The following is a 25,172-nucleotide window of genomic DNA, read 5'->3' as shown; positions in this document are numbered from 1 at the left end:
TTTAGGGCATCCCTAGCATTATTTCCATTTAATATGCTATAATCAAACTAAGAATGGAAAGGTCAAGTCAGGCCATTAAATAACTTTCTGAATGTCTTTTGAAAATACAAATATCAAGAAAATATTTCTTTCCTAAATTCTCTCTGGAGTCTGTAGGAGAGGCTCTTGTTTCCTTGTTCCTAAAGAGCATTTTGCCCCATCTTTAATTAGCCCTGAAAGGCTGTTTCATGTATATCTTCATCAGATGGAATGATATGAGTTGGAGAAGTTTTTACACTGCTACCTTTAAGTTCCTGATGCATTTGATATACTTTCTTACTTATTTGACATAGAAGAAGCTGCTTTAATGTAGCATATCAGTGTTTCATTGCTGACAGGTTTTCCTTCTGCAAACAGGAAAATTATATGTTCTTTGGGGTTTGATTTAGAATCTTATTATGATCTACAACTTCAGCTCTCTTCAGGTGATTCAGTCTTAATTTTGACCAAGTTGGTGATGTTGAGGTATATTTTGGATTGTTTTTTTAGTAACATGGTTACTGAACCATGTATACACACATGCACGCACGCGTGCACACACACACACACACACACACACACACACACACACACACACACTCTTCTTTCAAGGAAACTGAAGCAGGGGGTTGGAGAAGCAGTGACTGCTTCTGGGAGATTTAAGCTTAATTATAAAAATACAAGAATATCTTGTGTTTTATAAGCCTGCAGCAAAATAAAGAGCTTGAAAGGGTGTTTTTTGTTTTTTATTTGTTTGTTCTTTGGGATTTTTTGCCAGGATGATCTCTCTAACATGCTGATAAAATGTCAAGCATACTGTGACTATGCCCTCTTGGCACTAWGATGATGTAGATGGTATCTGGTGTTTGTGAGAAGGAGCACCCTTTTTGAACACTTATTCTTTAATTTTCTAAATTATGTTCATTTAATTTTAGGTTTAATATGCCGTGCACTACCTAGAGGCAGCCCACATGCTGAACTAAAAGAGAGAACAGTGTTGTCTGGCTCTATAATGCAAGGTAAAGATTTAGAAGGCAGGCTTTTACTGCATCTCAGCAGTCAGGATTTCTGAAACTGAAAGCTGTTGCTCACGGTTCTAGCTGTGTTAAAGGTAGAGACTATTAGATTTGTTTTAAGAGCATAAATTTTCTATGGGAAGCTTTCTGATATGTGRTATACAAATTTCCTGTGTAGACTTTTTTTTTTTTTTAACCCTGTTGCAAAATAGGTTGCTGTTATTATGAATACTTGGTAATTGCAGTGTTTTTTTTAAATGAACACTAACAATTCCTTAGACAACTGAGATGTATGTTAATGCCTTTATCTCAGCATCTGAAGTAACTTGTGAGCCATTTAGTAGCTTGAATATTTGTTCAGTGGGGTTTTTAAAAGTTTTTCAAATACATTATAATAGGCTACAACAAATAAAAAAATAGTGTTTGTTAATACCAGTGATATGACTGACTCTTTCTTTCTTTCTTTCTATAAAAGGCACACCAAGAGCAACAGCTGAAAGTTTTGAAGAAGGCCTGAAATATCCTAAACAAATTAAAAGAGAGTCACCTCCCATAAGGACATTTGAAGGAGCCATTACTAAGGGGAAGCCATATGATGGAGTTACTACTATAAAAGAAATGGGTCGTTCTATCCATGAAATTCCAAGACAGGATCTATTGAGCCAAGAAAGTCGCAAGACTCCTGAAATGGTGCAGACAACTAGGCCAATCATAGAGGGCTCCATATCTCAGGTAAATATACAAAGTAGTACTGGACAGTCGCTTGAAAACTCAGTAGTGAATTGATTCAGGATGTTTGAATAATCAGAAGTGTTGGGGGGGGGGGGATTTTTTGTTTTGGTTTTGTATAGAAAACTACTAACTTGTAAAGTGTAAAACATTTTCTGCTTATTAGAAAAACCCTGACACTGCAYGTGCAGGGGACATCCTTGCAAGCAAGTGATGGAGAGCTGACAAATAACAATGGCTAAGGTCCAGTTGTATTGTGTGGTGTAGTATTATAAAATCTGATAGAAGCAGTGAACTGTGGTAAAATCAAAATGATTTCTTGGTAGCAGGGGAACACTGGCGGTAGCCTTACCTGATCTTTTTCACCTTTGCAGGGTACACCCATAAAATATGAAAGCAATTCTGGCCAGTCTGCAATCAAACACAATGTAAAATCTTTAATCACTGGACCAAGCAAACTACCCCGTGGAATGCCTCAGCTGGAAATGGTGCCAGAAAACGTGAAGGTGGTGGAGCGAGGAAAATATGAAGATGTGAAGACCGGGGATGCAGTACGTTCCCGTCACACGTCAGTAGTCAGCTCTGGTCCCTCTGTTCTCAGGTCAACTCTTCATGAAACTCCTAAATCACAACTGAGCCCTGGGATTTATGATGATACCAATGCAAGAAGGACACCTGTGAACTATCAGAGTCCAATATCCAGAAGTTCACCTATGATGAATAGAGTTAGCGAAGGTATGTTATCCCTWTCCAGAGTGAGATAAGACTTTTGAATGTTTTATTTTTAAATTTATTTTTAAACYATTTTCTGTAAACTGTTTCACTTCATTTTTACTCTAAATGTTCTGCTCAATTTGGAGAGTGACTGGCATGGATTTTAGAAGGCCCTAAGCTGTTGAATGAAATAAGAAAATGAAAATCTGCCATGTAGCATGGAAGTAGGAGGTGGTTCAGTCTCAGATTTGCATTTGATTCTGGATCACATTGAAAGTGTTCACAGAATCACAGAATGGCTGAGATTGGAAGGGACTTCTGGAGATCTAGTCCAACCCTTGTGCTCAAGCAGGGTGATCTAGAGGCAAATTGCACAGGATTGTGTCCAAGCATGTTTTGAATATCTCCAGGGACGGAAACTCCACAATCTCTCTGGGCAACCTGTTGACAGTGCTCTGACACTCTCACAGTAAAAATTTTTTTTCCTCATTTTCAGATGAGATTTCCTGTGTTGCAGTTTGTGCCTGTAGCCTCTTGTCCTATTGCTTGGCACCACTGAAAATAGCCTGGCTGTTGGAGGGAAATAGCCCTCCTGAAAATAGCCCTCCTGACACCCTCACCTAAGATATTTGTATACATTGATAAGATCCCCTCTCAGTCTTCTCCAGGCTAAACAGGCCCAGCTCTCACCACCTTTCCTCATAGGGGATATGCTCCATCCCCTAATCATCTTTGTAGCCCTTCCCAAGACTCTCTTTAGTAGTTCCATGTCTCTCTTGTACTGGGGAGTCCAGAATTGGACACAGTACTCCAGATAAGGGCGCAGCAGGGCTGAGTAGAGGGGGAGGATCACCTCCCTTGACCTGCTGGCAACACTCTTCCAAATGTACCCCTAGTACTCACGTTGCCTACGAGCATAATGTTTTGAGGGAAGGTGCAATTAGTGACTGGTAGAGGTAACTAGATAAGGAAGATAGTATGATAAAGTGCAGGCCCAACCTAGCTAGCTAGATTTAAGATTTTTAATGAGGAAAAGTTTGTGGTATAAAATATTCTCTGGGATTTATTATAACAGRTAGGAGGATCCACTAGAACCTTCCTTGGGAACTGGTTTGTACTTATACCTAAGTCTTCTATTGGAAATAAGTATTTTCTGAATTTGTCTTTTTCCTTGTTTTTGTTAGCTGGAATATCTTCTGGGAAGCCAGCAAATCACGAAAGGAAAAATACACTTACTCCGACACAGAGAGAAAGTGTGCCTGCAAAATCTCCAGTCCCAGGGGTTGATCCTGTAGTGACTCACAGTCCTTTTGACCCCCATCACAGAGGAGCCACTCCTGAAGTCTATAGGAGTCACCTCCCTCCTCATTTAGATCCTGCTATGCCATTTCACAGGGCTCTAGATCCTGGTAAATATGTGGTGTTTGTTTGCTTTATTTCTTTATCTATTTATTTATTTATTTTAGAATATGTACTTTGCACAGAAAAGAGGTCTCTTAAAAAGTGCAAGTATCAATGGATGGATATGATTTATAAAGGATTATGTATACTGTTGTGGTTTGGTTTCACTTTGGTGAGGGYTTAATACCTAGCTAGAAAACTTCTTAAATATTTTTATATAATACTGATAGATAGCTTCTGTTATTTTAAAAGTTCAGGCAGTATTTTGGAATAAGTATCTGTGAAATGTATTTAAAGCTTTCAGAAAAGCTGTACAAGGAACGGCATGGAAAATGCTACAGAATGAAAGTATAATCAAGACCCTGCTGTTCAGGGCTGTGAGATACTCTCACTGGAGGTTATCTGATTATTTCTAGACTACCCTCAGATGATAGTAAATACACCAGGTTTACTTTTAACATACTGATCAATCCACCTCTTCAAGGTTTTCTAACCTTCTGTAGGYATTTCAGCATTCACTACATCAGAATTTCAGGATTTAAAATTTATCTAAGTCTTTTTTTGTGACATGGATCTTCAGTTTGGWTTCTTTAGCTTTTTCTGTCTATGTGCAGTGCATAAACACAAAAAAAAAGTTAGTATGAAAATACTGGTTTCTTTCTTCCAAAGCTGGATAGAAAGAATTAGTAGCACTTTCCATTGAAACTAAAGAAACATCCTAAAGCTTTGGTTCTGTATCTCTAGTGCTGCTTGCTAGACATTCTTTTTCCTTCCTCATCCTCAGCTGCTGCTGCTTACCTGTTCCAAAGGCAGCTCTCACCCACRCCTGGCTACCCAAGTCAGTATCAGCTTTATGCAATGGAGAATACACGACAGACAATCTTAAATGACTACATTACCTCACAGCAGATGCAAGTCAATTTACGTCCAGATGTAACCAGAGGATTATCTCCTAGAGAGCAAACTTTAGCTCTCCCTTATGCCGGAGCAAGAGGTACATCTTTTTTTCTGATATTTTAAAGTGTATCTTGGCTATATGATTTGATGCGTTATTTTTTGCTTGTTTTTATATATATGTATGCATATATGTGCATACACATGTGTATGTRTTTGTAAATAGTGGTCGTACATCTAACTGGCTTCTGCAGGTGTGAAGCAAAACTAGGTAATCAATATTGCTAGAATAAAGGGAAAGCTAAAACACTTATTTGTGTTCAAGAAGCAAGACTATTTTACATTTGTTTAAATTGCTATTCAGGAGCATATTCTAACTCATCTTTGAACTTTAGAAAGGAGAGCTATGTTGAAATGAAAACTTCTTTAGAATGAAAATAAAAGCAGCAGCTAAAAGGGTAAGGTCTGTAGAAAATATTTTAGAGAGTCAGTAAATGAGTGTGACCTGTGTCAGGATGGGAAAAGCCTGAATCAATCTGGACATCTGAAACACAGCAGTGGGAAGGAGCTATTAAAAGTRACAAGACATCTTTCAAAGTGTAAGTCTTCAAACAGAGAAAATTGAAGTCTTTAACTTAAATTTAACAGCACGAAGGACAAAAATTGAGGAACAGCTTACAAAGGCAAATGAACTAGTAACTTCAAACACACCAGATGCCAGAAACCTGCCACAGAAAGTTGAGAAATGACCAGAACTTAAAAGTAACGGTTTAGAAGATGAGGCCATTACAGAAAAACAGTGACTTCTTTGCAATTYTGCTCTTTGTTAAGAGACTTGAAGAGATTTCTGTGCTGATGTTTTTATTTATGGGACATGAGTTTGAAGAACTRTTCCACATTGCAATGTCAAGAGAAATCTTAGAACAAATCAGTAAGATGAATAGTTATGAGTCACTGGCATTACATGACATTCACCCAGAAGCTATGAACTTAGCAGAAAATAATCAAGCTACCAACTTGATTACTGGCTGTGATATGWCTGTCTGTCACTTAAATCTGTTTGATAGTTGTAGGTGGAATGGAAAGTAGCAAATGTTGATAAATTGCCTGCGAATAAAAATACACTAACATATAGATATACTGGGGAAGAATCAGTCTGGCTTTTTAGGATAGATAYAGGCTTTTGTCACTTTCAAATTTCCTTGGAGAGAATTGACCGAGCACCTGGATAAGAGTGTTTCGGTTGATGTGAGGTATTTAGTTTTCTGAGAAGTTTTGATAGTCTCAGACTCTTAGAGAAATAAAATAGTCTTGGGAATAAGATATAAGATACTGTAATCTTTTAATTGGTTGGAAAAGAAAGAAGTGGTTGGTTTTCRTAGTAGAGGAAGTTACACTGGAGCTCCAGTGGGACCTGTGCATTTCCACATTTCATTTCATTTTTTGAATGTAAGTGGCCTGGAAAAGGGGGTGAACACTGAGGTAATATCATTTTGGCATTTTGGCTATTTTTGGCAGAAGAGCTGAAGTGTGTTTTTGTCAAGGGCAATTAAATGGAGTGGTACAAATGCAAATTCTCACTTAACATGTTCTTAAACTGCTGATTGGCAGAGTTGAGAGGTTATCACCTGAGAGGTGGAATATAGTTCTAAACTTGTGTTATTCTTATATTCTTTCCATTAAGCATTCACTACTGACCATTATCAGAGAACAGAATATATACTGCATGGACGTTTGGTCTGTCCTTGAATGGTCATTCTTATGTATGTTGTCTCTTAACAGGAATTATTGACCTGAACAATATGGCTCCCACTATCTTAGTGCCTCAYCCTGGAGGAACAAGCACACCGCCCATGGAGAGAATCACTTACATCCCCGGTACCCAGCTTACATTCCCTCCTAGGCCGTACAATCCTGCTTCTCTGTCACCAGGTATGAGCCAGTATCATTTGATGATGCCTCTAATCCTGTCATACAGAGAAAATTGACCATCTTTATTCAGCTGTCACTAATGTCATATTTTGATGTTTTCTCAGGTAATGCTATTTGTATGCACTTCTCACCTGGATAGCAAAGGTTTTGTTAATGATGTCCTTTATAGTTGCAGTAGCAGCTGAAGGAGCACTGACAAATTCAGAATTTGCCTCGATCTGTCAGGTCTTTTTAGTCATCTGATTATATGACCTCAGTAATCTGATATTACATGTGTTAAGGAATGGAATTTGGGTCTATAAGCTGGCTGCTTGAGAAGTTACTTGAGCTTTCCACTGTCTCGCTCTATGTTAAACTTTTGTMCTCTTAGGTAAGTGGATAGACTTGAGAGGAATTAAAATTTATTTGGAAAACTTGCTGTAAATGGATGGCAGAATATAATGGCAAGTGTTTACATCAAATTGTGCTAAACTTATGAGTATCTCTCTTTACTATTTCAAATATTTTATCTTCTGGACCTTCCAGGACACCCTACACATCTGGCAGCTTCTGCAGCTGCAAATGCTGAAAGAGAGCGGGAAAGGGAAAGGGARAAGGAGCGGGAAAGAGAGAGGGAACGAGAGCGAGAACGGGAAAGAGAACGAGAACGAGAGMGAGAGAGAATAGCTTCAGTTCCTGCTGAACTTTATCTTCGACCAGGTAATTGCATATTGCTGTATTTCAGTCTGCCTTGCTGTAGAAGTAACTGCTCATTTTCTATATCCATTGTTAGCAAAATGCAGCTTATTAACAAYGTATTGCCCAGTATTGTTTGTGTTTAGTCTGCACTTGAGAGGTTTCTAACCTAGCAGTCCTGGTTATAATTGCAGCTTCAGCAAGTAGCATGCTTTTTGGTCATGTAGTACCTAGGGAATAGTGTGAATCCTTGTCATTGCTATCACAACTTGCATTTCATTTAGAGCCTTATGGAAAGAACAGTATCATTTAAAACTTTTACACTTACTGCCATATGTAGAGTGGTGGAGGCAACTGGAAAAGAGTATGGAGAAAGAGTCAGTGTTGACACATAATTCTACATTCTTATAAGAATGACTTATGCGATCCTATAATGTTCTCCATTTTCCGCCATCCCCTCTAYGTTTTCTAGGTGCAGAGCAACCTGGCAGACCTGGCAGCCATGGATATGTTCGCTCTCCATCTCCATCAGTCAGAAGCCAGGAAAACATACTGCAGCAAAGGCCTAGTATTTTTCAAGGAACCAATGGGACAAGCGTAATCACRCCTTTGGATCCTGCTGCTCAGCTCCGAATCATGTATGTTTCTTAAATTATTGTTGCAGAGACATCTGTTCTAATATCTGAGCTTAGGAAAAGATGCATTTAGTGTGAAGAAAATTATAAAAGATAAGGAGTTACCACTTTCTGATGGCTCATGAACTTAACAGAAGTGCTCTATTRCATTCTCACCCAGTCCAGTTTGAATAGAAGTTAGTGTCACGGAAGCTTTGCTTAGTTGTACTCATGATCTGTCTCTAGTTCTTTTTTTATGTGATGTAATTCAGAATATTTGATATTTGCCAACAGGCAGCTTACCCCAGGAGCTCCCTCCATAACTCAAGGATTGCCTGCTTCCCGTTACAATACAGCAGCTGATGCCCTCGCAGCCCTAGTAGATGCTGCAGCCTCTGCTCCTCAGATGGAAGTTGCCAAAGTAAAAGAGAGCAAGCATGAAGGAACAAGGATAGAAGAGAATATGGGGCGCAGGTCAGCTGTGGTTACTGAGCAGCAGCAGATGGAACAGAAAACACTGGAGATAGAAAAGAGACATGTTCAGTGCCCATATACATCTGCAAATTTTTCCAGTGGCAAGTCCCAGGGTCAGTCTTCATCTGTAGTGTATTCAGAGGCTGGTAAAGAGAAAGGACCTCCTCCTAAATCCAGGTACGAGGAAGAGCTGAGAACTCGAGGAAAGACCACAATTACTGCTGCTAACTTCATAGATGTGATCATCACTCGACAGATTGCTTCAGACAAGGATGCACGAGACAGGGGCTCTCAGAGTTCCGATTCTTCCAGTAGTTGTATGTATCTTACTGTCAACTACTTTACTATCTTGTCTTAGCCTTTTAGRGAGATAATAGGCTGTGAAATGATTCTGAAGTTTAATGATAAATTACTCAGCTCKGCACAGTGGTGGTGCTTCATAGGCAAATACAGCTTTTGCATATAGTAACTGAAGATTCTTGYAAAATCATACTTGTTTGCTTTATCTAAATTGAGATTCCATGCTGTATCTTGAAATGCAGGATAATAAAGCTAACCCTATTAGAGGTCATGAGACCTTTCCAAATTATTGGGTTTACATGGCAGTACTGTTCCATGGAAATAATTTTTTTTTCACCATGTTTGTCATGAGAGAAGTGTTTTGACTTTCACTGGTGTGATTTTTAATGAAAGCATTAGCATGGGTATGTATAAACAACAAAAACCTTCTGGGATATTTACAGTTTGTTCCATAACCTCTTGTTGATATKCAGTATCTTCCCACCGGTATGAAGCTCCTGGAGATGCCATTGAGGTGATTAGCCCTGCAAATTCTCCTGTACCTACTCAAGAAAAGCTGCAGCCCTATCAGCAAGAGGCACCCAAACCAAGCCAGGCAGAAAGTAAGCTTGTCTGCATATGTAAACACTCTAATCATTATCTTGCACATATTTACCAGCTCCATGAACTCAAAATAAACTACATCAACAGTTTTTATATCACTGCTTGCCACACTCTTGACTTCTGAGAAACTTCTGTTGAAGTATGTTGTTACAGTGGTCTTTGGAATAACTTGTGCAAGTGCATTAGAACTGACACTTGACACTGAATAGAGCTCTTTTACATTACAGTCTAGCTAACTTAAGAAATTTATTTTCAAGGATACATGCTTTAAAATTACTGTGTATTGATGTTGATGCCTATGTTTTTTATCTATTGGAAAAGCTCAAACTATTACAGTAGAGTTTGCTGATGAGAAATGAGGCAAATTTCCACTGTATTATGAAATAAAACTCTGGTTTTCTATCTTAAWTTAAGAGCCTTAAGGTATAGGGAAAAGGTGGTAATCACGCAGAATACCTAAAATCTAATGCAGAAACACCTCTTTGAAGGTTATATGCTCACAAATTTTAAACCTTGAAGCTTCAGTAATACTATATCTTAATAGGTTGAYCTTTATTCCTCCAACTAGGTGACCCAAACAGGCAATATGAGGGGTCAATTCACCGCTACAGGACACAACAGGAACCTCCTTCACCTCAACAACCTCCACCTCCTTCCTCTCAAGCAGAAGGGATGGGACATGTGCCTAGGACCCATCGACTAATCACCCTTGCTGACCACATATGTGTAGGTTTATTTGCATGCATCTTTTCAGACTTTAAAAGTTGTGTTTTCATTATGAAAACACATTCTAGAATATTAGTAAAAATAATTGCAGGTTTAGTTCTGAGTGTGTTATAAATAGTATTGTATCTGAACTTTAAAATTGTCTCATTTGTTGAAATTAGTCTCATTTTCATCTAGTCTATGAATAAGTACACTCTGGCTAATGTCTGACCAAGGTGTCTTTTTCTTTTTCTTTTTTTGCCACAATCAGCAAATTATTACACAAGACTTTGCTAGAAACCAAGCAGCTTCTCAGGCTTCCTTGCAGCCTCCCACCAGTACATTCCAGAATTCCACCCCTGCTCCAACGCCTGTTTCTACCCGGGCAAAGACGTCAAACCGCTACAGCCCTGAGTCGCAGTCACAGTCTGTCCACCATCAACGGCCAGGTGCTAGAGTGTCACCTGAAAATCTCTCYGACAAGTCCAGAGGAAGGTAATGTTTGTAATCAGTTCAACCCCAAATTTAATGCCCAAGTAAGGTTTTTACGAAAATTAGCGTGATAATATTTAGATTGGGATGAGAGGTGTCTTTTAATCTCTTTTTAGAAGCCTCAAGTCAATATCTGTCTTGTATTCTTTTTGACAATTGTTTGGACGCAAACACAGTGTATAACCACGTTCCCTTCACTGCTGATAAGTTTAATTCCTGATCATTAGAGGAGTTAAGGTGTTTGTTTAATCACCTAGAACTAATCAGAATCATGGATAATTCAAAGTCATGTTTTTGAGATCACCAAGAATATTAAAGCATGTTAGATATAATTTGAATGCATAGATATTAATGTAAGATAAAAATAGAAGATATAATTTCTAAGAAATAAATTGAATGGAATTACATGYAGTAAGAGTACTTGTCTGTCTCTGAACTATGAATGTAGACCTGGAAAATCTCCAGAGAGAAGCCATGTCTCTTCAGAGCCCTATGAGCCAATCTCGCCRCCTCAGGTTCCAGCTGTACATGAGAAACAGGACAATGTTCTACTGCTTTCCCAAAGAACTGAGCCTACTGAACAGAGGTATGTGTAAAAATGAGTTTTAAAAACATTATTCTGGATCTTGGGCTGCAAACAATATCTAATCTCTGAAGTGGAGCTTTATGTTCTTATGRAAAAATAATACTTAAAGTGTTTTTTCCCCTCTGGTACTGCAGGCAAGTTGTTTAATCACTGCTGATCCTTTTGCAGTAGCATTCAAAATTTTGTAGTTGAGAGATGCTTTGAGAGGCCAGAGTGAAACCTCTTATGTTCATGTTCTGTCTTAGGTTTCTTACTGCAAGCAGCATGTTTAATGTAATATCTGACTGAAAACATTGTAGCAAAAACCCCTCACAGGTTCTACAAAATTGGAGTGTTCTGTGAGAAAGGTTGTCTCCTCTTTGCACTTCTTTTGTTTTTAAAAAAATCCAGGCTTGTCTTGCTTTTGTGGCACCCTGGATACTGTTCAACTGCCTGGTAAAATGTGAAGGAACCCAGGCTTGCAACACACATGACTCTAGAGTAGCTTGTCACATTAAATGTCACTAAACTAAGGGGCTTTATTTCCAGCAGGTGGGACGGTGGGGCATCAAGAGGTCCATCTGTCCCTATTTCCCAGGGTTACTTGTCAGTCTGCCAGATCTGGAACAGAAGACTACACAGGATCCCTGGCAGACTGCATCAGTGCTAGTTCTCCAAATGTCTGGCAACCGCACACTGAAATGGATGCTTCTGTCATTTGCCCAGCTCCCTGCTGCAGAAGGAATAGCAGCCAGCACACCCACCATGCACTTTAAAAAAGTGGTTTAACAATTAACTAGAAACAAATTTTAGCTTGAACAAAACTTCTTTAGAAATATATTATCCTTTTCTAAAATAGAGACAAAAAGTGACAGTCTGGGAACTGGACCCTTAAGAAGTATCTGCTGAGAATTATTCACAGTTCATGCTGGTAAAACTTTGAAATTTTTTTTCTTTTTTATTTTTTGGTCTGCAGTTGAAGGCAGGGTTCTTGCAGTCCTTGATGGATATTAACTAGATGGCAATAAATTTTCAAGAATGTGCAGGAGGAATTGCTATTTTTGAAATTTTAAGAACTTTGGTTCTAGGAAACCAGAGTCTTTATTTTTAGATGGTTTTTAAGTTTCAATTTCTTGAAATTGAAAGCTGATTTTGCCACCTTTCTTCCTCTTAAGTAAACTCAAGTATTCTAGGCACCACAGTGAATATAACTTACAGTTTTACAGTTGATCATTTTTGTTTGTTTTGAAACTGTACAGTCTGTTTCTGACTGGTTTTAATCAGGTGCATAGCTTAGATTATCCCCTGAATTTTTTTATGCTTTGGGGTTTTTGTGGTGTTAAATTCCGTAATTGGAATTCTRGTACTTTTAACAACTTTATAAACAGCTTTAAAATATCCATATTTTAAGACACAGAGATGAAATGCATGTCGTCTTAGTTTGACATTTACTTTAGCGGGTTTTTTGTACCTTAATATGACAGAAATTATGGACAGAAAGTGTGCCAGCTACTATGTATGTAAAATTGATAAAGAGTGTGAAATACTGAACATGGATCCTGGTCTGAGTTTGTGGTATAGAACAAGGATGGCTAATTGGCAGCCCTYGAGCCAAATCCCAGACTATATGGCTATTTTTATCTGCTTTCCAAGAATGCCTGAAATAGCTTATTTGTTAGGACCATATGGGACAGATTTGGTTAGCAGAATAAGAASAACTATGTCCTTTCTGGTGGCATACTGGGGACAAAAATGAGAGGAGAATTAAAAGGGTTGGAATTTTGTACRGAGGTGGGAGCAGCCAGGATGAGTGTTTGGGCTTTTGGCTTAAATGTTTAGTGACATGCTGTCTTTCAGTGAAAATTTTATCCAGCATGCAGGTTGCAGGGCAGAAAGAGATACCTGAGGTGATTCATGTGAGCACTSTCTCTGTACCATTCTTCGGCATGGACTATAACACTGTCGCTTTTTCTGTGAGCTATCACACCTTTATACATTTCTTGGATAAATCAGATGTCTCAGAGTCATGTGTTGGTCTAGTCCCCAAGCAACAGGCTGAGGGAAAAGCAGCCTTAACATGTATGAAAGTTAGCTGTTTCTGCCTGACTGCTTTTAGAAAGATTGAAACATATACCTTGAAAAATGTTCTCTGACACATGTTGGTCTTGGCAGGACTGACTCTCGCTCTCCAGGTAGTATAAGCTACCTGCCTTCGTTTTTCACCAAACTTGAGAACACTTCACCAATGGTGAAATCCAAGAAACAGGAGATATTTCGAAAGCTGAACTCATCTGGTGGAGGTGACTCTGACATGGGTATGCAGAACTTGCCTTTTCACTGTATTTTTCCAACTTAAGCTTCATGTGACTKCCATTCACAAATGTCCTAACCTGTTTCAAAAAACATATGAATGAACATAAATGTATGAATATAAAAACATATATTATTAATAACTGAACAACTGAACTTTGTTAGAACTTTTTTTGCTGGTCTATATGGGACTTTGTCACACATAAGCTTTTTGACCTTTGAGAGGTGGAGATGGCTTCTGAAAACTGTGGGAAAAACACATAATTAAAAAAAAAAGAGAGAGATTTGTTGAAACCTGAAATTATTCTATTTGCTTTGCGTCTGTAGTTTGCTTTATTTCAATATTAACTATTATGTATTTTCTTTTTGGAAAAATGTTTTGCAAACTTAAGAATTTGGGGGTGGTTTTATCTTTATGATTATGGCCATTGAAATGACATATTTTGAATATTTCATTATAGTTTCAGTAATAGACATGATATGGTAGAATATTATACTAGAACTATATTTTGTTTCTGTTATGAAACTTCAACATAAATTTGCRGCAATATTAGGAGTAGCAAGAGTTTAAGCTATTTGTGACCTCAATACCTAATCAAAAGTATTTCTTTGAAAGTGAATGCCCTTGCGATAAGCAGCAAATTAATTTCACAGAATTTTAATTCACTTTAGTGAAGTGTATTTTGTAGGCTGGTCTGTTTTACTGATAAAATGAGTGCTTTTACATGGATCTCAATGTCCGCTTCACAGATTTTTTGGTAACATGATTGGGCTGAGTCACTAGCATCTTATTTCTGCACATCAGATGCATTTCTTATTCTGAGAGAACATAGCTGCATCAATAAGGGTTGCAGTATCTGTTTTACTGGGTCCCTATTGTGTGCATGATAGATTTTGCTGTGAATGTTTGTGTTTGGCACACACACACACACGCATTTTCCATTGTTACCAGTAATCTTTTCATTTATGTCTTGAATTCACTATTATGGTTGAAAATCTTTTATTCTCTAATTGTTCTGGACAAAATCTGGATAATGGGTTTTTGTAGCCACTCCAAAGTTGTCACTTAATATTTGAATACAAGTTTCATCCATTAAAATACATCAGCCAGTCAAATGCAGCTTTGCATTTTAAAGTTACATAGAAGATTGTGAAAAATCAAAGTCAGTCTGTTTCCTGAAGTAACATCTTCAAAGGAAGGCTAGCCATGATTACATAAGATACTAAGTATACTCCAGTATAGATTCATTTTCCTGAGAAGACCTAGACACACATTCATCTTATAATGCTGAGAAAGTCAAAACAGAATATTGAAATAGGTCAAAGCAATTATACCGTGTGTATTAGAACTCTTGTAGTGATCTTTAGCACTGGAAAACTCACTTACATATTGTGTTTTAATTGCAGCAGCTGCTCAGCCAGGAACTGAAATATTCAATTTGCCAGCAGTCACTACCTCGGGTAAGTTCTTTCAGTAAAAGAAATAATAAGCTTCAGAGAAGGTAAACCGATATAGTATCTTTCATTTACGTGCTTTTGAAGTCCAGTAAATGAGGAAGGTGATGTAAAATTAAGAGCAACGTACTCCRTGAAGAAAATGTTTTCTGTGTCATAGGGAAAAATTAAATGACCAAAGGAAATTTCAGAAAATATTTAAATGGGAACTTAGGCAAGAATGTTTTATTTTTGCGTGCTTTGCAAATCTTACACAAAGGCAGAAATCAAGAAATTYTTTAAAGTCTCACTTAAACAGAATTTAAATATGGAGCAACTAAACAAAAGTTGAGCTTAGTTCGTCAAATATATTATATTCTGTAAATTGGAATACTTAAAACAGTTGTTTTTACAATAAATTTAAAAAACAACTTTGAGAAAATTGACCACAAGCCATATGTTACTATGCTAAAGAGGCAAGTGAGGCAGAGAATTGAACTAAAGTATGGGAGATGAGAACTAAATCTGAAACTGAATAGTATCACAGATTGCCTTTACATGATTTTGGCTAGTTATTGTCCCTTTTGATATAGTGCTTTTGTGTTTTAAATGGAGAAAGTACTGATTTCCATCCATTCAGATGGAAGTTCGAGCTTTTGGCATAAGCATTTGCCACATACGCTTTATAAAACAAATCAGGATGTTCCGTATCTGTGTGTTCCAGTATCTTCATCTCTTAAAACTGAGGAATAGCTGCAGATTTGACTTAATGCTCTATCACAATCAGCATGCTCAGCTTCCTTTGCCTTTTTTTTTTCTTTCCCCCCTTCCCACTCCCCCCCCCCTTTTTTTTTAACATGTAAAACAGTCTCTTGCAAAGAATCTGACATTTAGTGGTGCTACTGGTATAGCTCCTCTGTATTTGCTGGCCTGTCTAACTTGTAGCTGTTGTGAACTGCTTTGGAGCATGTAGCTTTGCATTAAAAAACTCATTTTTTTTTTCCATCCTTCTGCTTCTCTAAAACTTTCTCCCATATCCCTTTGTAATTTCTCTGAGATGTGTTTTCCCTCCCCTTCCACCTTTCCTTGTATGTTTTCTTTTATCTCCCAGGTGCAGTCAGTTCTAGGGGTCATTCCTTTGCAGATCCTGCCAGTAATCTGGGTCTGGAAGACATTATTAGGAAAGCATTGATGGGAAACTTTGATGACAAGAGCGAGGATCATGGAGTTGTAATGCCACAGGCTATTGGGGTAGCACCTGGCAGTTCCAGCGCTGCAGTATCAGCAAATAACGAGACGCGTCGAGAAGAAGCTAATCCATCACCAAATTCAGGTGAGGTATTACAGCTCTTAAATACTTCATGGTCTTGAACAAAAATAAATGAAGGGTTTGAATTCACTGTCACTGAAAGTAAGTATCTGTCCTCTGGAAGTGGCAGAGATGGTGTTTTTGTTCCCTCTGGTCCTTCTGGCTTTCAAAATGGTGCCGATGACTTCAGGAGCATTGAGCAGTGTTTCTGGGAGAATGACAGCACTGACAGAATGGGGAAGAGGGTAAGAGTGTAGCTGATACCTGCAACATCCCAGACGCAGGTGTGTTACTTTATAAGGAATATGAGACAGTGGGAACTAACTTGAATTGAAAAAACAGCCCCCTTCCTAAAAAGGGAAATATAACTCTGTCATGGTTTTAAAAAAAAAGATTTGCTAGCAATTATGTTTAAGAGACTAACCTCTACAATCATTAATGGTAGTACAATTTAAAAGTCCTACTTGCTCCTAAGTGATACTAAGTTTATAACTACAGAGGCTAAAGTTCAGTGTAACGTCTTTGGAAAATTTGTCCCTTCTATTTCCAGGAGGGGGAGTCAGCAAGCAGAAGCTAATTGGCAAGTCAAATAGTAGAAAGTCTAAGTCTCCGATTCCTGGACAGGGATATATAGGAACTGAAAGACCTTCCTCTGTCTCATCTGTACATTCAGAAGGAGACTATCACAGACAGACTCCAGTATGGGCCTGGGAAGATAGACCCTCATCAACAGGTGAGATATGGGAGTTTTCTTTCAAACTAACAAACTACATGAGATATTATATTGAAATGTAAGATGTGAACATATTATAATACTGCTACATGGGTCAAAAGATCACAGCAAATAGGTCTGTGATGTAAGGGTTTTTCTGAAATGGACGTTTTTTTCTGCTAGATGTCACAACCAATGCAGACCAGTTGGGGTTTATTGCTGGTTTAACATATAGGTCTCTAATAATCCATTAGAATGGCTCATGTTTTTGACTTGGAGAAACTATCTTTAATTCAGGGTCAACACAGTTCCCTTACAACCCGTTGACGATGCGGATGCTGAGCAGTACGCCGCCAACATCAATTGCATGTGCCCCACCGTCCATGAGCCAAGCAACCACTCACCAACAGAACAGGATATGGGAGCGAGAACCTGCACCACTGCTTTCAGCACAATATGAGACTCTGTCTGACAGTGATGACTGAACTATGCAGATTTTTTTTAATTTGCGGGTCAAAAGAAAAATCTATTTTTGACTTGTGCCCAGAGAGACTTTCCAAGAGAGCAAGGGCCACACAATGAAGAATTAATGGAGAGTCCATTAAACGCCTTCTGCACAGGCTGTGTGTTGGAGGATTTTGATCGAGGAGGTTGACTTACTAAAGATAAATATGTAAAGAATTTTTAAAAATGTGGACTATTCCTGTTCTACACCTATTTGTAAAGAAAACCATAATGTCTTTAAATCATTCTTCTGTAAATAGAGAGTACTTTTGCAGTGTTTTTTCCCTTGCTATAGTATCTGGTGTACTTATGTTCAAATCATTGCCTAAACTTTGGGGGTCATTTTGTAATTTTTTTTAAGGCATTTTCTCCAGTGTAGAGTACTCTTCATAAATCTAGCCCCCCCCCCACCAGCCCAGCCCAGCCTAACCTAAACATAACCTTAGCCTCCCAAACAACCTAGTTCATTTCCCATTTAATGCCATGCCACTTCTTGAAGACATTGTGCTTTTCTATATTTTTTCCCTAGACACATTTTCTCAGTGGTGTACAATCTCTTGTGAAAATGTTGATTTTTAAGACTGACCCCTTAATGAATTCTGTACATTAATATAGTCCAGTTTGCTGGAATAAGATGGTATATTTCTTTGAATTTTAAATTCTGCCACATTGTAAATTTTCAGTGCAGTTGGTTTTATTTAGCAACACTGCAGAAATATTATTGCATGGGTATGTTATGGTTCATTTTAAAAAGGATAAAAACACAAAAAGAACAGCTTCTGGAGGCATACCTCACTGTTATGCACACTGGGAATTTTAACTGTGCCCCAAAAAGACTTAAGTGTTTTCTGCATTGTATGCAGTTGAAACAGGCTACCTAAATTTTACTGTCATATTTAACCACAGCAAATGGCTTATCTGAACAGAGGCTCTGGGTAGGTTGATAAATCCTTTAAGAAGAAAAATCTCTACATCCTGAGTTTAAATAAAACAACCTGCTTTTACAGAATAATTGAACAACACGAGTCAGCTACTTGGCTTCTGTTACAACTAGTTTGAAATAGGTACTGTGATTTTTACCTTCAGTCTACTTTTAAAGTCTTTATGTAAAAATTGTTTTAAAGCATGTGTTCCCATCTCAATCCCTGTCTTTATAAGCAAGTTTATGGTGGAAGTCCATACAAATGCTTGGCTTTAACTCCTGAAGTATGCAATACTTATTAGGGTGATTTTTTTTTTTTTTTAATTGTATATGGTACTAGAAGAGAGTCTCTCTAATCATTCATCTATCAATGCCTGCTATGATATGCTTATAGCTCATGTATATGTGCATCTGATTAGTGATATCACTCAGTCTTTTGACATCCATCTTCAGGATCATCTGACTTTTTGCTGCATTGTCCTCAGGAAAGTGAATTTAAATCTTCTGAGGTAGAATACAGATTTACAGATAGCACTGACAGGGGTGGGAGGGGTCCTCGTCAGATAACAAACTGCTTCTGCATCTAGTGAGCACAGTCTTTGCCTTAGGAAGTTATTTGCCAGTCAAAATATTTCATATTTATCACTGTATTTGCAATTCATTAGGTGGAAGGTAAATGAGTCCATACAAGTTCTATTCCTCATGGAAGGACTGTAATGGTCTAATTACAAACAGGAAGGAGTACAGAGTTACCTATCAATAGCAAATTTACTTTGAGTATTTTAGGAAAAAAGATCTTGTTTGGCCTAGGTGTGGGGAAGAAAAGTTGCAAGGAAACTTATTTGRAAACATGATCGTGTGTTGCAAATACAGAATTATTTTGCTACTTTGTTTAAACATAGCCTCACAGTCTTAATCTCCTTGCAGTCTTTCTCAAAGACTTTCTCACCCTCTGCTCCTTTAATTCTTCTGGCAAAAATTAGTGAATTCTTCATCGTGTTTGTAGACCTATGCCCTTATTTTAATCCCTGTCCCCCCAGCAACAAATACTGGAAAACAAGTTCATCTGCCCCTTTCTGTGGATTTAAATTTGTAGTGGAGAGCTGAATTCCATTCTATAATTCACTTGTTCTCATTTTCTTAGTATAACAAATACACCATAAAAGAAAGATGTACAGGCCTTTGCGAACTGTACAGTAAGCACAGCATGTTCACTGCAAAGCTTACATAATGTATATTCATTTATTGCTGCTGCAGCAGTGAGATATCCAAAGTAGGATAGTCACTTCTCCTAAACCATAGCTTCAGTGGCATTTGCACCTAAGATGTTGCTGCTTTTCTTGTTTGTGATCCAAGTTCTAACTTCTTCCATGTAAAAACCTCTCCAGAGCCTAAGGTTTATCATAATTCCAGTAGCCTTCAAAGATGGAATTACATCTGACCTGTTTCAAACAGGAAGGTGTTCATAAATCATGTTTACAAAATGTAGTTTACTACAACTTTAACTGATTTCTGATCAGTGCTTTCATAATGCTTTCATCTTGATATGTTTCGTGATTCTGATATGAAATCATTTAAGACTTGAAAAACCCATGCATCGTAACTCAGCTTTTTTTCCACACAATGTCTTCAGTAGACAGTGACTTCTGGATTCAGACCAATCAATAAAAGGGGATCAGTTCTCCATTTGCTTTTCCTGTGTCTCCCTCTTGTTTTGCAGCATCAAGCTATGTTTGTGAGAACAAGCACAATGCTTCCCTTAGGGAATGCTGCAGGGTTCCCAATTAACCTTACTGAATTATCTATAAGGTCTGCCACTAAAACAAGGACACCTTCCCCCTGCCCTGCACTTTAAAAAGGCTTGGCTTGAATGCATTAGGGCCTTCCTGTTGATGCAAGTTGCCTGTAACAGCCACATTTTTACTTCCTAGCTTGCAGAGACCAGACCAATATGTGACTGAGTTTTCAGCTTCAATGAACATCAACTCTAGAAAACCTGTATCTAGAAAACCACCCCTTCTTAGTTCAAAATTAAACAAAGCTGAAGCTGCTAATGATACTGTAAGTAAACTTAATGGTGATGCAATTAGCATTAAGGTCATACCAAACAGCTGAACCCCTCTTCAAATGAGAAGATAACTGATGCTTGCTTAGGGACAGATTTGATAACTTCTGGTTGAATTACCCTTTGTCTTTAACATTACACTTCCCTGCAGGGCAAAACTGAAAGGTTCTGTTCTATAAGCAGGCTGTTCATGCAAAATGCAGGTGAAGACATGACATTACTGACAGTTTGTGACCTACCCTCTTTTGCAGCAAGAAGCCTCAGCATTCTAGCAATGGCAGGTGGCAACCTACCCCAGAAAGGAGGAAAGCTTTAGCATTTAGTACACTCTGGCTGGGATAAGGTAACAGTGTTCAATTTCTGACAGAGCAGCACTGTCTTGGTAACAGCCTGATCCCTCCTTTGAGCTATGTTCTATCTTTGGATGCTAAAATGATTTAAAGACAAGCACGTGATCTTCAGGCAACGTCTTTTAAGAGCGTGGAACTAGAGCTCTGGTATAGTACTGATACAATCTAGGAATTATCTATTGAAGTAATRCATAAAAAACTGTAGCACTTACTGAGTACACCCTGTTAAACCAGCCGCCACATAAAGAACAACACAATCCCACCCTTAGTTTGTATCTAAATTCCTTAATCTGAAACTTCAGTCAGTGATACCTAATGGTAGGGTGTATATATTTTTTTTTTTTTTTTTTTATGACTTGGCTTTATAGTTTTGAAACTGAATGGTTTTATGATCAGTCAGGAATAGTAAACGAAAATCTTGCTGCAAGAATTGATTCCAGGCTAGAGTTCCACTGTGCTGACAGGCAAGACTTAGTTTATTCACTAGCACAGAGGCTCATTTTAACCATGGATGACATCACAAATTTAAATTCACATACAGTAAAGATTTCACAATTGTATTTTGGGCCAAATAGGCAGTAGCAGCATTTCTTGTTAAGTAGTCTAAATTCCTCACTGCTGCTTCCCCTGACAATTGCACCAAACTTGTCCCAGCCTGCTAGAATTGACCCACCCTTGCTGCTGTCAGCCACTTCAAGCTTGGACTCTTTGACCAAACTCATTTGGAGCCCTTTCTCCTCTTGGCCAGCTCAGCTAGTTCTTCCTGGATGTGCTGGACAGAAGCAGTATCTCCCTTCTGTTCTGCCTGCTTCAGAGCTTCTTTGTACACTTGCTTTGCTTGCAGAAAGTCTTCTGTAGCAAGAGGAAAGGTTGCATGGCTAGCCAGTTGCATCATWTTTCAGAGTACCCTCCTGAAGCTGACCACACAAAGGAATACTGGAACACTTCAGGAACTAGGGAAGTTCAGAAAATACTCAACGCAGGGTGTCAACTATGAAAGCTAAACAGCAGCAGCAATGACAGGACAAGCTGCTGCTCCAGCATTAAGATCTCATTGAAACAATGAAGTCTCAAGCAATATACTAAGTCCTTTTGGAACSAGCTACTGCACATATAGTCCTCTGGGACACGACAAGGGAAACTAGATCTCCTGACAATGTTCTGGCTGAGTCAGAGGCGTAAAGAACTGTMGCACTTAATGAGTACACCCTGTTATACCAGCCACCACATAAAGAGTAACACGATTCCAGCCTTAGCTTGAATCCAAATTCCTTAATCTGAAATCTAAGTTAGTGATATCTAATGGTAGGGTGTACCCTTTTCCATGACTTGGCTTTATAGCTGGCAGTATGGTACTGCACTTTACCCTAGAAAGGATCCTTCACCAGCTGAATTCAGTTTAAATACAACACTGTTTGCCTACATCAGGTCAACACAGACCTACTGCTTCAACTAAAAATAGCAAGAGCAAAAACACCACTCTAGAATTCAAGTCTGATACAGGAATCAGCCGTCAGCACATACACAATGCAGTGGGCTAGATGTTTAGTTACCTTTGTGCATCAGAATTGCTGCCAGGTTATTCAGCACCATGTGCTCCTCAGGGTGTTGTGTTTCCTTTGCCAGCTCAGCTGCCCTCCTCACGTAGGAGTATGCCTCATCATAGCGCCCCTGAGCATCCAGTACAGTTGCTAAGTCATTCAGCAGGACCACAGTCTGCAGCAGGACAGAAAAGGAAGCCTCAGATTCTGAGATACACTGGGGTAATGGGAGCAGTACATTTATACCACTATCACACTAGTAAAAGTATTTCCAAAGAAGCTTTATGTAAGGAAGTACCTTATATATCAGCATGCTACATGCTCATTCTCAGCAGGAAAACAATCTAATTTAGTACTGCGTATGTTCAGTGCCATCAGTTGCTTTTAATGCTACCTTAGTTTTCCAAAAGATCAGTTAGCCTTTCTTTTCTTGCTAGTCTACTGCTCTACACTTCACCTGTGGATGAGTCTCTCCCTGAACATCACTTGATATCTGCAGAGCCTTCTCATACATTTTTTGGGCCACTGGGAGCTGGTTAATGCTTAGGAGATACCGAGCATAGCCATCTAGGCTCATTCCCAGCAAGAGACTGGTGTTGGCTTTTTCTTCAGCTGTGAATAGAAAGAAAAGAGTGAAAATGATCACTTCCTCAAGATCAAGCACAAGCCTATACCGTKTATGTACAGGAAACTCAAGCAGTGTGCAAGCTGTGGATTGACAGGAAGATGGTAATTGGGCAACGTGGAAAGCAACAGCAAGGACACAGGGGAAAGACAAAAAGTCTTTGGCAGGCAAGGCAGCACCACCCACAAGCACTCAAGGAAGTTCCACCTGGTAAGACATCCTCAGGCAAGTCCTTTTGCTTGGCAATCTTCTCCTCTAAGGTCAGGATGCAGAACTCATAGCCAGCCAGGGCTAATTTGTGCCTGCAAAGTGCAATGACTTAGCAAAGCAAGGCTCCCTCCATCCCTGAGCAGAGAGATGTTAGTACCTTTGTTTCCTCATCCTCAACGGCCCATAAGACAACCCTTTCTCTCAACACTCCCTCCATGATCATGGCCTAGATCTACTCCTGACCAAGGGCAAAGGGATCCAAGAGGTGGAAAGGACTCYTCCCCTGACCTCCCCCCAAAAAGGCCAGCTAAGGCCACCCATACCAATGCTCTATCCCTTGTAAAAATGAAGTTGTTTCCAGCACTGGCCAGCTACCAACTGCATTCACAAGCTTCAGTCCCAAATGAGTATCTTGTGAGGTGTGGATTTAAGACTAGAGAACTACGCCCCTCTATAGCTACCTACTTCTGCCTTGAGCTGGGCAGGCTGTAAAAGCAGTCACTGTACTATGTGACAAGAGCAGAAAAGATCATGCCTGTGGTAATCTTTATGTTCATGATACCTTGTCATATCTAAGTTTTCCTCAGGCACCCTCCTCTTTGAGGCAAAAGCTTCTGCTTGACTACCACTGTGAAGCTGAGATTAAAGATGCCTTTAGTAGGGAACTCACTGTTTCTGAGCAGCATAGATACTGGCCAGCTTGAGGGACATCTCAAGGACTGCATTGTCATCCTGCCAGAAGCAGACAAGGTACTGTTATTCTTCTTGCAACAGCACAATAGAAGCATTTGTTTGTCAGAGACCAAGTTTAGATTTTGAAAATACCCATTCTGTTGTCACCAGAGCTGCCATCCATTAAATCAAGTTTGAGAAGAAGGCAAGCTCATTACCATACTGCCAGCTTCCAGTAGGAGCGATTAYATAGCACAAGGCAGAACCACTGCTTGTAGAAGAACATGCAAGAACCATCTTTCCTAAGCAAGAAACAGACCACAGAATGGTGCACCACACCTAATACTTCCAGCTGAAAGCCTCTATCAAAAGATCATACCTCCTTGGTGTCCCCAGCAAGCATATAGCTCATAGTAGCTTTGTAGAGCTTTTCTGCCTGAAACAAGAGAAGTTTGAGGAGAATACTGAGGCACGGTAGCACTTAAAGGCTCTCTACTCTTTACAAAGACGGGCTATGGTGGGGAAGAGGTGTTTGACACAGTTTATTCTAAGGCTATTTTGTAGTCAGAACCAAAATATTAGCCAGAGCCCAGTGCTGGTGACAGCTAGCAGGATCCTTTTGATTTCTAGTTTAAAACTGTTACCTCAGCTGCAAATTTAACACATCTGTGTCTTTTCAGTGCTTTGCTAGGCTGTCCTTGTGCCAGTTCTCTAAATGCTCAACTATGGCATTTGACATTAAAACACACCCCCTTCCCTTGCTCACCACACTGGAGCACAAAACCCAACGGTGAAAGCAATAACCGGTCACCRCTTTCCTTGGTATTCTAGCTCCAAAGCAGCCTGTTTTGCTTCACACTGCGAGATTTCTGCCTCACAACACTCTGCACAAGCCAGTCACCGCATACTGCGTGAAGGCAAACCTTTGAGATCTCCGACAAGAACTGCACAAGGGCATCAGCCTCTAAAAAATTCAAAGGGGAGGAAAAAGAAAGCGAGGGGAGTTACTCACGTTGTCCAGCTGTCCCTGCATGAGGGCCACGTTTGCCATCTGGAAGAGAAGGACAGCGCTGAAGCGCCCCAGACCGCCGCCCCCGTGCGGCCCCCCGCCGCCCGCCGCGTTACCATGCTGTAGGTGTAGGCGATCGCCTTCCCGTCACCGGCCCGGTGCGCGAGCCGCAGCGCCTGGTGCAGGACGCGCTCGGCCTCCCCCAGCTCCCCCTTCATGACGCTGAGCTGCGGCGAGAGGGTGAAACGCAGGGGTCGGCGCGGCCGCCGCCGAAGCGAGCCCGCCGCCATTACGCGGCCGCGGCGGCGCCTCACCTTGGCCCTCTTCAGCAGCAGGATAATGGCGTCCTCGGCGTCCTCCTCGGCGCCCTTGGGGAA

At 39.5% G+C, this 25,172-nt stretch overlaps 2 protein-coding genes across 5 annotated transcripts in view; one reads left to right on the top strand and one right to left on the bottom strand.

The window, feature by feature from the left end:
• NCOR1 (nuclear receptor corepressor 1) overlaps positions 1–18,421 on the top strand; it is a 72,949-nt gene extending 54,528 nt beyond the window's left edge. For 3 of the 4 annotated variants that reach the window (XM_085301272.1, XM_085301270.1, XM_085301271.1), the window contains exons 31-48: positions 954–1,037; positions 1,510–1,766; positions 2,138–2,498; positions 3,662–3,886; positions 4,663–4,872; positions 6,555–6,704; positions 7,230–7,403; positions 7,852–8,017; positions 8,288–8,784; positions 9,241–9,369; positions 9,939–10,096; positions 10,347–10,570; positions 11,016–11,153; positions 13,305–13,447; positions 14,850–14,903; positions 15,988–16,209; positions 16,736–16,918; positions 17,195–18,421. In XM_085301272.1, the coding sequence (XP_085157398.1) occupies positions 954–1,037; positions 1,510–1,766; positions 2,138–2,498; positions 3,662–3,886; positions 4,663–4,872; positions 6,555–6,704; positions 7,230–7,403; positions 7,852–8,017; positions 8,288–8,784; positions 9,241–9,369; positions 9,939–10,096; positions 10,347–10,570; positions 11,016–11,153; positions 13,305–13,447; positions 14,850–14,903; positions 15,988–16,209; positions 16,736–16,918; positions 17,195–17,382 (3,563 nt within the window). In that variant the 3' untranslated portion in view covers positions 17,383–18,421. The remainder of the gene's footprint in view (positions 1–953; positions 1,038–1,509; positions 1,767–2,137; positions 2,499–3,661; positions 3,887–4,662; positions 4,873–6,554; positions 6,705–7,229; positions 7,404–7,851; positions 8,018–8,287; positions 8,785–9,240; positions 9,370–9,938; positions 10,097–10,346; positions 10,571–11,015; positions 11,154–13,304; positions 13,448–14,849; positions 14,904–15,987; positions 16,210–16,735; positions 16,919–17,194) is intronic. The other variant, XM_085301273.1, reaches the window with a different exon arrangement.
• Positions 18,422–21,196: 2,775 nt separating this feature from the next.
• The window catches only part of TTC19 (tetratricopeptide repeat domain 19), a 4,667-nt gene continuing 691 nt past the window's right edge, over positions 21,197–25,172 (bottom strand). The window contains exons 2-10 of the mRNA XM_085301276.1: positions 25,110–25,164; positions 24,912–25,022; positions 24,799–24,837; positions 24,166–24,222; positions 23,785–23,846; positions 23,112–23,206; positions 22,737–22,891; positions 22,292–22,454; positions 21,197–21,587 (exon numbers count right to left, since the gene is read on the bottom strand). Of these exons, the coding sequence (XP_085157402.1) occupies positions 21,457–21,587; positions 22,292–22,454; positions 22,737–22,891; positions 23,112–23,206; positions 23,785–23,846; positions 24,166–24,222; positions 24,799–24,837; positions 24,912–25,013 (804 nt within the window). The 5' untranslated portion in view covers positions 25,014–25,022; positions 25,110–25,164 and the 3' untranslated portion in view covers positions 21,197–21,456. The remainder of the gene's footprint in view (positions 21,588–22,291; positions 22,455–22,736; positions 22,892–23,111; positions 23,207–23,784; positions 23,847–24,165; positions 24,223–24,798; positions 24,838–24,911; positions 25,023–25,109; positions 25,165–25,172) is intronic.

Source organism: Rhea americana, unplaced genomic scaffold (genome assembly GCF_003343005.1).
Source record: "Rhea americana isolate MKP2758 unplaced genomic scaffold, rheAme1 scaffold_175, whole genome shotgun sequence".
Taxonomy (NCBI): domain Eukaryota; kingdom Metazoa; phylum Chordata; class Aves; order Rheiformes; family Rheidae; genus Rhea; species Rhea americana.
The sequence above is the reverse complement of the archived record's forward strand: the minus strand, read 5'-3'. Positions and strand labels throughout refer to the sequence as shown.